The sequence below is a fragment of the Cydia fagiglandana genome, chromosome 10, assembly GCF_963556715.1.
Source record: "Cydia fagiglandana chromosome 10, ilCydFagi1.1, whole genome shotgun sequence".
In the NCBI taxonomy this organism is placed as follows: Eukaryota; Metazoa; Arthropoda; class Insecta; order Lepidoptera; family Tortricidae; genus Cydia; species Cydia fagiglandana.
The window spans coordinates 8,272,332-8,283,342 of NC_085941.1; the positions used below are offsets into that span (position 1 = coordinate 8,272,332).

Below are 11,011 nucleotides of genomic sequence, written 5' to 3' on the forward strand. Positions count from 1 at the left end.
AAGAGGCGTAAGGCAGGGAGACGTTATCTCTCCGAAACTGTTTACTGCCGTAATGGAAGACGCCTTTAAGCTCCTGGAATGGGAAGGACTTGGCATCAACATCAACGGCGAATACATCACTCACCTTCGGTTTGCCGACGATATCGTAGTCATGGCAAAGTCGATGGAGGAACTCAGCATGATGCTCGATGACCTCAACCGAGTTTCACAACGGGTGGGCTTGAAAATGAACATGGACAAGACGAAACTTATGTCAAATGCCAATGTTGTGCCCATCCCAGTCTCTGTTGGGAACTCGGTACTCGAAGTTGTTGACTCGTACATCTACCTAGGACAAGTAGTCCAATTAGGTAGGTCCAACTTCGAGAAAGAGGTCAACCGCCGAATCCAACTCGGTTGGGCAGCGTTCGGGAAACTACGTAATGTCTTTTCGTCCGACATACCTCAGTGCCTCAAGACGAAAGTCTTTAATCAATGTGTGTTACCAGTGATGACTTACGGCTCCGAAACGTGGTCTTTCACTATCGGCCTCATCTCAAAACTCAAAGTCGCTCAACGAGCTATGGAGAGGGCTATGCTCGGAGTTTCTCTACGTGATCGAATCAGAAATGAGGAGATCCGTAGACGAACTAAAGTCACCGACATAGCCCACCGGATTAGCAAGCTGAAGTGGCAATGGGCAGGCCACATTGCACGCAGAGAAGATGGCCGATGGGGTCGAAAAGTGCTCGAGTGGAGACCACGGACTAGCAAGCGCAGCGTAGGACGTCCACCCACAAGATGGACAGACGATCTTGTTAAGGTCGCCGGAAGACGCTGGATGCGGGTCGCTTCCAACCGGCACGTATGGAGGTCCAAGGGGGAGGCCTATGTTCAGCAGTGGACGTCTTATGGCTGAGATGATGATGATGATGATGAACACTTTGCAAAAAGTAGGTTATACGAAAAAAATATATAAAAATCAATTTTAAGTGACAAGTTTACCAATAAAATTTATTTTTTATGTACAAATACATTAAAAAAACTGAAAAAAAACAAAACAAAAAAAAATTTTGTTTTGGCGAAATTGACCTAAACTCATATTACATTTTTTACTTCTTTTGACCTCAGAAATGCGTGGTTAAAATTATTCGGTTTACTCATGTTACACCGTGTATGTCTGCGACAAGCACCCATAATACCAAATATTACTGCAACCTGTAACAAGAAAAAGGAGAATTAAATAATATTCAGTTTCAATGCAAAAATATAAAATGTACATAAATATAGCTCGTTGTCCTGTCTACCCTAAATCAAACATTTTTATAACATATACCAACCTTTCTTAAAAGATAGATCTGATCCGGTGCTTCCAATTAGTCTTTGAAAATACACCAATAAGACGTTTTCAGAGAATGACGAAGTTTTGTGCTTCAATCTCCACGCCATGAACTTCTCATAAGATTTGTCGTATAGGTGTTGCGATTTAGTACTTACGCTACGTCTTACGTAGGCGAACAACGCGCGAACGCGGCGCGGCGCGGCGCGGCGAAATCAATCCTTTGATGCCCATAGAAGTGTCCTACGTAAGCGATCTCGTTGCGAACGCGGTGCGGCGCGATTTGCACGCGAATGTCAGGCGGCGCGGCGCGGCGCGGCGCGGCGCGGCGGCGGCCGCTTTCGCCGCGCCGCGCCGCGCCGCGCCGCGCCGCGCCGCGCCGCGTTCGCGCGTTGTTCGCCTACGTAAGACGTAGCGTTAGGCAACAAATTTTCGGTCGCTGCTTGTGCTGCAGCGGATATTTCTTCAGGGTAAAAAACAATGTTGTCCTCTTTGTCCATTTTCATCACTTTTTAACCGACTTCCAAATCCCAAAGGAGGAGGTTATCAATTCGGTTGTATGTTTTTTATTTTTTTTATTTTATTTTTATTTTTTATGTTTGTTACTCCATATCTCCGTCATTACTGGACCGATTTTGAAAAATATTTTTTTTATTGTATGTAAATGCATACAGATTGGTCCCGTTTTTGTCAAAATCCAGTTGTTAGCGACGCTACGACAAGGCGCGGATTAGTCTAAGCTAGATTTAAAATAAATTCGATTAAGGCTGTATTCGAAATAAAGATTTAAAGATAGGTAGGGAAACCGCGATTAGATTGTTAATAGATATAAGGACTTGTAATATTCGTTAGTTAAGTCGTAAGCTCGTATTAAGTTTTAGGTCACCTAGTACGATAGGTAAAAATGACTAAACTTATTTTCGGAATCCCAAGTAATCCCTATAAACTAGGCAAATTAATGTAGACGCTGCCATTGGTCAACCAAAGTGGGCGGGTCAAGACAGAGAAGTCACGAAATGAAAGGGACGGCGCGATACGCTCCCATTGGTCGATCAAATCCGGGCTCAGCGCGACAGTATAGCGCAATTTTCACTATGAAACTAGCATGTTTCCTTTAATAGGTCATTATCCGTCAGAGTTACATCATGACAATGTTTGTAAATATTGTAGATCATTAGCCTAGTTACCCAGTAAGATAAGAATCGTAAGGCAAAACAAGCAAACAAAGCCCTGCGAGCGGGCGAAGGGGTAATAAAACGCCTATTGTTCGTGCACCGTCGGCCTTTTGTTATCGCTCATGGATAGGTCGAAGGGATTACTGAGCTCGTTATTGTTTATTTTTGTAGCTAAGTAACGTGTTTAACTATTTGTAATAGTTTTAAGTCGATAGATAATTAGGTATTTATAATATGAGTCGCGAAGCGATATGGAGATAATGAAAATTCACTCGAAAATGACCGTATTAAGTGACTAGCCAATCATAGGCCGAGAAAAACCGCGAATTAAGATTTGATTTTATCTCCCTATCGAAGGTGATTCTCTTTCTAGATTTTTAGTATAAAAGCCAGACGGCACCGCTTCGGATCGTACAGTAATCCAGCAGCAGCCGAAAAGGAAAAAAGGAAAAAGGAAGAAAACCGAAGAAAGCCTGAAGGATCCGAAGCTGTACCGCCTAATCGTTATAGGAGCATTTTTATATGAAGAACGCCGTCAATAAAAATCAGTTTTTTATACTCGGAATCCTTTTATTCATCGTCGGGGCGATCGAGGACAATTCGTTGAGGGCTTCGCATTACGGTGCATCAGAGTCTGGGCCGGCTGCGGTTTCGAGCGAGGCGCCAGTAGACCAGCTACCTTCTCCAACTGCTATCGTCGGCTATATTGGACGTTGAGAGTTCAATATTTTCTGGTCCTTCGAGCCGGATCTACTGTCAGCGCACCGGGACGTCGTGTTCAAGACTACAGTACCTGCGAAGCAACTATACAAATGACTGACAAAATGGTCATTACGCGTTCGAGGAAGGCAGCGTCGGTGCAGAGCGACGAGGATAGGCGACGTTATCTGGCTGAGGGCGCGGCGGCCGCGGAAAGGGCTGCCCGCGCCGAAGCGGAAAGGGCAGATGGCGCCGAGGCGGCGCGCCCGCTACTGACACCTATATCGTCGGCCGACGCGCTTAGCGATCGTCCGCGGGCCGCTAGCGCTGAACCGTTTGGCGCGGCGACCGCATCACAGAATACCTTCAGGCCACAAGGGACCCCCTCGCAAGATAATACACTGTTGTGGAGCAGGGAGCTCCGCAAGCGGTTACGACGACTTGCGAGGCCCACACCGTTACCAGTGCGACGGGCGAAGGCGAAGCCCAAAGATGTCGCATCTACGCAGCAACAGGGAGTCACTATGGAGTCGAGCACACCGTATGCCCCTGCACCCAGTCAATCCGTACATTCGTGCGCTAGTACGGTCATCGAGGCTAGGCTCTCTCAAGTCGAGCTTGAAGCGAGCGAACGTCTAGCGGAGATACAGCGAAAGGAGTTGCAGATCGAAGCCGACTTAATAAAGAAGAGGCTAGAAGCACAAAAATCGCAGATTCGAGCGGAAGGAAGTGTAGGCGCAGTCTCAGTCGTAGGGGACGTCGAGCCACAACGGAAGCGGATCCTGAAGTGGATAGACGACTCTCAGGACGATAAGCCGCTAACCGAACATATCGAGAAGAGGTTAGCCAACGAGCCACCACCGGACTACGAGACTCCTAGACGGCCTACGCGGGACGAGCGACATATGCGACGCCGCTCACCGAGCCGCGAGGAGCGTCAACAGCGATCGGAATCGCCACCGGAGGAGCCCCGTACGCCGCACACGGCGCGTACGCAACATACGGAAGGCACAGTTGCGGAGTCTATGCTGCACTTGTTCGAGAAGATGCAGATGGCGGCTCGCCCGGCACCTAAGGATATCTTCGAGCTACCTCACTTCTACGGCGACGTGAGCGAATGGCGAAGTTTTTACAATACCTACGTCGAGACTACGAAGCGCTACAAGTTTACCGACTACGAGAACGTTGCAAGACTGCGTATGGCGTTACGCGGGGACGCTAAGATGTGCGTGTCACATGTCCTGTCTACAGCTACTCGTCCAGACATGGTTATACGTATACTGAAGAAGCAGTTTGGCCGAAGCGAGGTGCTTTTGGATAAAGCAATCGAGGACCTACGAAGACTGCCACCGTTGGGGCCGAGTGCGAACGACCTCAACACGTTTGCAATCAAGATTATGAACGTCGTATCTACTATCATGGACATAGATAGAAGACACTACGCCGACAATCCGTTGCTGATACGAGAAGTAACCGACCGTTTATCGCCTCATCTACGAAGCAGATGGTGCGACTACGCCAACAGACATCGAGATACTGATGACCCCGAGATCCTGCAGTTGGCTGATTTCCTAATGGAAGAGAGCGAGCTAGAGATGTCGTTCTGTCACGCTCGCGCGCCGGTGAAGCGCGCGCAGGGACCGACGACAGCACCGTTCGCGCGCGCGCCCGGCGCTAGACTGAACGCGCCCGCGCCGCGCAACTTCATCCCTACTCCAGCTCCGGCCGCAAATCGATGCAGCGGAGCGCAGAAGGCTACGTACGCGGCTCGACAAATCACCGCGAAGAGCACGTGTCTGTACTGCGGTGGCAATCACATTACTACAGATTGTCGCAAGCTGGCCGCGCAGAGTATAGGCGCTAGATGGGAGTGGGCAAGACTCAACCGTATATGCTTCAGATGTATGGACGCGAAACATTTGAAGTCGCAATGCAACGCGAAAGGGTGTGGCGTGACAGGCTGCCCGCACACGCATCATCGTTTGCTGCACGCCGAGCCTATGCAGGCTAGCAATAATAACAGCGGAGCTACGATGGCGGTAGCTCAATCGACGCATCGAGTGGTCGCCTCACCGAGAATGACGTCATCGTTTGCGGCAGCGGCCGAATCGGAGCCACGGCCTACAGAACGAGAGGACAACGACCCGCGCGTCTACGTGTCGTCAACCCCAAATTTCAACGTGCTACTGAAGGTGCTGCCAGTAACCGTCACGGGGCCGAAGGGTACGGCTCAAATATTCGCATTCCTCGACGATGGGTCAACGCTTTCAATGATCGATCAAGACGTCGCGGACGAAATCGGAGCAGTAGGTGAAGACGAACCTCTATGTCTACGAGGTATAAGAAACCTGAAGCATACGTCCATCACGCAAACTGTAAAGGCGCAAGTGGGACCACTACGAGGAGGCACCGTGCACGAAATCGTCATGAAAACCGTAGAAGGACTTGGAATACGATCGCAATCACTCAACAAGGCCGAGTTGATGAAATACAAGCACTTAGAAGATCTGGGCGACGAATGCTACGTGGGTACAGGAGTACCGCAAATGCTGATTGGAGGCGATTTCTGCCACCTGAAGACCCCCATCGAGATCAGGCAGGGCGGAGAAGACGAGCCATGCGCGATGAAGACACCCTTAGGTTGGGTATTTTTCGGGCGCATGCCGCGCATCATTCGTACAGTCGAGCAAACCGTACTTCATTGCCGCACAGATGACGACGAGTTAATCGATCAAGTGAAGAAGCATTGGTCGATTGAAGCGTTAGGAGTAACGAATAAAGAAAACGTCAGTCCGAGCGATCAGCGAGCCATCGACATTTTCAACGCTACAGTACGCAAGACCGCAGCGGGCCGGTACGAGGTCGGTCAACTGTGGGCGACGGACAACGTAAAGCTACCACCGAGCTACGTCATGGCGCGATCCAGATTACACAATTTGGAGGTGAAGATGCGGCGCGATAAGGATTTCGCTGAAGATTACGAGGCCCAGATACAGAAGCTGCTACAGAAAGGATACGCGGAACGTATCATGGAGCCGCCGCAAACCGACCGGACTTGGTTTTTGCCGCACTTCAGCGTTTTCAATTTAAATAAAGGCAAAAGAAGAGCCGTTTTTGACTGCGCGGCAAAAAGTCAAGGAAATAGTCTGAATGACTATATTTTATCGGGGCCAGACCTACTACGGAGCTTGTTAGGAATCCTACTACGATTCCGCGAATGGAATTTCGCGGTTGTCGCGGACATTCAAGAAATGTTCCTACAAATCCAGATGCGAGAAGAAGATCAACAGAGCCAGCTCTTCTTATGGCGCGGTACTAGAAGAGATATGGAGCCTCAAGTCTACAAACTGAACAGAGTTTGCTTTGGCAACGTGTCATCGCCTTTCCTAGCGCATTCAGTGCGCAATAGGAACGCAATCGACAATCGGGACAAATATCCGGACGCGGTCTACGATATTCACCACAACCATTATATGGACGACTACGTGGCATCGTACGAGACCGAAGATGAGCTGCTACGGGTATCGCAACAAGTGCGAGACTCGCACGCGGAGGGCAGCTTTTATCTACGAGGCTACGCGAGCAACAGTACGCGAATGTTAGCGAGCGTCGAGCCTGAATTACACGCAGCGCAAGGACCGACGCACCTGGGCGAAGGTCAACCTACGGTTCTAGGCATGACGTGGGACCCTAGAACTGACACTTTGGGCTACAACACGAAAATGCTGCGAGTTCCCGAGGCTGTGAAGCTACAGGAGCGGCCGCCGACGAAAAGGGAGCTACTCAGCGCGATAATGTCCATTTATGACCCTATGGGACTTATCGCACAATACGTTATCAGCGCGAAGATAATATTTCAACGAGTATGGACGAAAGGTACGACGTGGGACGCACCGCTAGAAGAAAAAGAAGCCGAGGACTTTTTTCAGTGGCAGAACGCACTGAAACACGTAGCGGCGCTACGCATACCTAGGCGGTATGAGTCACCGGGCGGAGCTACGAAATATACGCTACACATATTCACCGACGCGTCAACTGAAGCTTATTGCGCCGTGGCATATTGGCGTATCGAAAATTTAGAAGATGTACGAGTCAGCCTAGCAGCGGGCAAAAGCAGAGTCTGCCCCCTGAAAGTACTGTCAGTACCACGATTAGAGCTGACAGCCGCAGTTATTGGAGTTCGACTGGCCGAGACGATTAAAAAGGAGCAGCGATACGACGTCAAGAGGACTATCTACTGGACAGACTCGCGAGTATTGCTAGGATGGATTAAGGACGACGCGAGAAACTACAAGCCGTTCGTGTCACACCGTTTGGCTGAAATAGCTGAAAAATCGGACCGGCGAGCGTGGATGTACGTGCCAACCGACGTGAACCCCGCAGACCACGCTACGAGAGGAAAGCCGGCAAGAAAAATCACCGCACACGACGAGTGGTACAAAGGACCGTCATTTCTTTACCGACCAGAAACGGAGTGGCCGAGTCAAGAAACAGTCAGACCGACTGAAGACCTTCCTGAAAAGAAGAGCGGAGTCATAGTAGAGACTACGTTATCTACTACTACGTCAAAGTTAGATCCGTCGAGCGTGCTACCGGATATACGACGCTTCAGTAACTACGATAGACTGATAAATTCGACAGCCTACGTACTGCTTTTCATAGAGAAGCTGAAAACCAGAAATAAGACGCTACAACTGCAAGTGAAGCACATAAAGCGAGCCGAGCATATGTGGCTTCAGAATAGCCAGCGACGAAGTTTTCCCGACGAGCTACGTACACTAAGCGCAGGACGTGATTTGGACAGGAAATCGCGAATATATACTCTAGCACCCGAGCTGTGCGACGACGGCGTGCTACGCATGAAGACAAGATTGGGAAACGCTCCAGTGTTGTACACATCGGTACGACCCGTAATACTGGACGGCAAGGACTCATTTACCAGATTAATGGTCCAACGCGCACACAGGCGAATGGCGCACATTCACAACGAGGCGATAATAAATCAGCTACGTCAAGATTACTGGATCCTACAACTACGACCTACCGTGAAAGCTGTAGCGCGAGACTGCGCGCTGTGTAAGCTACGTCGAGCTTCACCGCGAGCGCAGCCCCTTGGCGATCTACCACCCGAGCGGCTACAGGCTTACCAGAGGCCATTCACCTACACCGCGCAAGACTACCTCGGGCCTATGTACGTGACCATAGGACGACGACGAGAGAAACGCTGGGTGTGTCTGTACACATGCCTAGTAACACGGGCTATTCATTTGGAAACAGTACATAGCCTGTCGACCGATAGCGCTTTACTGGCGTTAAGGCGCTTCGCCGCACGAAGAGGATGGCCGAGCGTTATGTACAGCGACAACGCGACGTGCTTCAAGGCGGCATCGAACGAACTACGCGAGGCCTACAGGCAATGGCTTCCGCAGTTGCAACAGTACGGCGTACAACAACGTATGGACTGGAAGTTCATCCCCCCCGGCAACCCATCTGCAGGCGGAGCCTGGGAGCGGATGGTACGCACCGTGAAGACAGCGATGCTCTATACATTTAACACTAGAGCGCCAAAAACCGAAGTGTTCGAGACTCTACTGGCAGAGATCGAAAACATCGTCAATAGAAGGCCGTTAACGCACGTGAACGTCGATCCGGACAGCGAGGAAAGTCTCACACCTGCGCACTTTCTTCTACTTCACAACGCGAACCTACCAATGATTGGCGCTTACGACGAGAACGACAAGCGACAGTGGAGGGCTGCCCAGGCGCTAGCAGACCACTTCTGGCGGCGCTGGACCAAGGAGTACTTTCCACTGCTGGCACCGCGCAAATCATCCGACGACGGAGGACGACAGATCCGGCCGGGAGATGTAGTCATCATTTCCGAGCCCAGTGGACCACGCAGCGTGTGGCCTAAAGGAGTCGTCGAGACCGTCTACCATGGACCCGACGGACGGGTTCGCTCCGCAGACGTCAGGACGAGGCACGGAACGCTGCGCAGGCCGAGCTGCAAGTTGGCAGTCATCGCGTCGCAACCCATGCACCAGGAGTCTTCGACTGCGGGGACAAAATGTTAGCGACGCTACGACAAGGCGCGGATTAGTCTAAGCTAGATTTAAAATAAATTCGATTAAGGCTGTATTCGAAATAAAGATTTAAAGATAGGTAGGGAAACCGCGATTAGATTGTTAATAGATATAAGGACTTGTAATATTCGTTAGTTAAGTCGTAAGCTCGTATTAAGTTTTAGGTCACCTAGTACGATAGGTAAAAATGACTAAACTTATTTTCGGAATCCCAAGTAATCCCTATAAACTAGGCAAATTAATGTAGACGCTGCCATTGGTCAACCAAAGTGGGCGGGTCAAGACAGAGAAGTCACGAAATGAAAGGGACGGCGCGATACGCTCCCATTGGTCGATCAAATCCGGGCTCAGCGCGACAGTATAGCGCAATTTTCACTATGAAACTAGCATGTTTCCTTTAATAGGTCATTATCCGTCAGAGTTACATCATGACAATGTTTGTAAATATTGTAGATCATTAGCCTAGTTACCCAGTAAGATAAGAATCGTAAGGCAAAACAAGCAAACAAAGCCCTGCGAGCGGGCGAAGGGGTAATAAAACGCCTATTGTTCGTGCACCGTCGGCCTTTTGTTATCGCTCATGGATAGGTCGAAGGGATTACTGAGCTCGTTATTGTTTATTTTTGTAGCTAAGTAACGTGTTTAACTATTTGTAATAGTTTTAAGTCGATAGATAATTAGGTATTTATAATATGAGTCGCGAAGCGATATGGAGATAATGAAAATTCACTCGAAAATGACCGTATTAAGTGACTAGCCAATCATAGGCCGAGAAAAACCGCGAATTAAGATTTGATTTTATCTCCCTATCGAAGGTGATTCTCTTTCTAGATTTTTAGTATAAAAGCCAGACGGCACCGCTTCGGATCGTACAGTAATCCAGCAGCAGCCGAAAAGGAAAAAAGGAAAAAGGAAGAAAACCGAAGAAAGCCTGAAGGATCCGAAGCTGTACCGCCTAATCGTTATAGGAGCATTTTTATATGAAGAACGCCGTCAATAAAAATCAGTTTTTTATACTCGGAATCCTTTTATTCATCGTCGGGGCGATCGAGGACAATTCGTTGAGGGCTTCGCATTACGGTGCATCAGAGTCTGGGCCGGCTGCGGTTTCGAGCGAGGCGCCAGTAGACCAGCTACCTTCTCCAACTGCTATCGTCGGCTATATTGGACGTTGAGAGTTCAATACCAGTTCTGATGATGGGATCCATGAGGAATCGACGGAACTCCTCAAATCTTAAAGGCATACATATGGTGATTTTTGTGTTTTTATCAACAAATCAAGCATATACATTCAAAAACGTGACATTTGATGAAGTGGAACTGCTGATGATGATCAGAACGGAACTCTTCAACAACGCATAGTTCACCTTTGGCGATTTGTCCTCTTCGTTATGTTTGTTAAGCAAGTTAAGTTTTTAAGCCACAATTTTATCAAGCTTGAGTTCTGATGATGGGATCCATGAGAAATCGAGGGAACTCCTCAAATTTTAAAGGCATGCGTATAGAGATTTTTGTATTTTCATCAGAAAATCAAGCATTTTCATTAAAAACTGTCGCATTTGATGAAGTGGAACTGCTGATGATGATCAGAACGGAACTCTTCAACGACGCATAGTTCACGTTTGGCGATTTGTCCTCTTCGTTATGTTTGTTAAGCAAGTTTAGTTTTTAAGCCACATTTCTGTCAAGCTCGAGTTCTGATGATGGGATCCATAAGGAATCGAGGGAACTCCTCA

General features: G+C 48.9%; 1 protein-coding gene across 1 annotated transcript; it reads left to right on the top strand.

The window, feature by feature from the left end:
• The first annotated feature begins 3,317 nt into the window (after positions 1 to 3,317).
• Positions 3,318 to 9,266, top strand: LOC134668314 (uncharacterized). Its single transcript, XM_063525796.1, has one exon. It carries the CDS (start codon positions 3,318 to 3,320, stop codon positions 9,264 to 9,266), a length of 5,949 nt encoding a protein of 1,982 aa, XP_063381866.1.
• Positions 9,267 to 11,011: the final 1,745 nt, after the last annotated feature.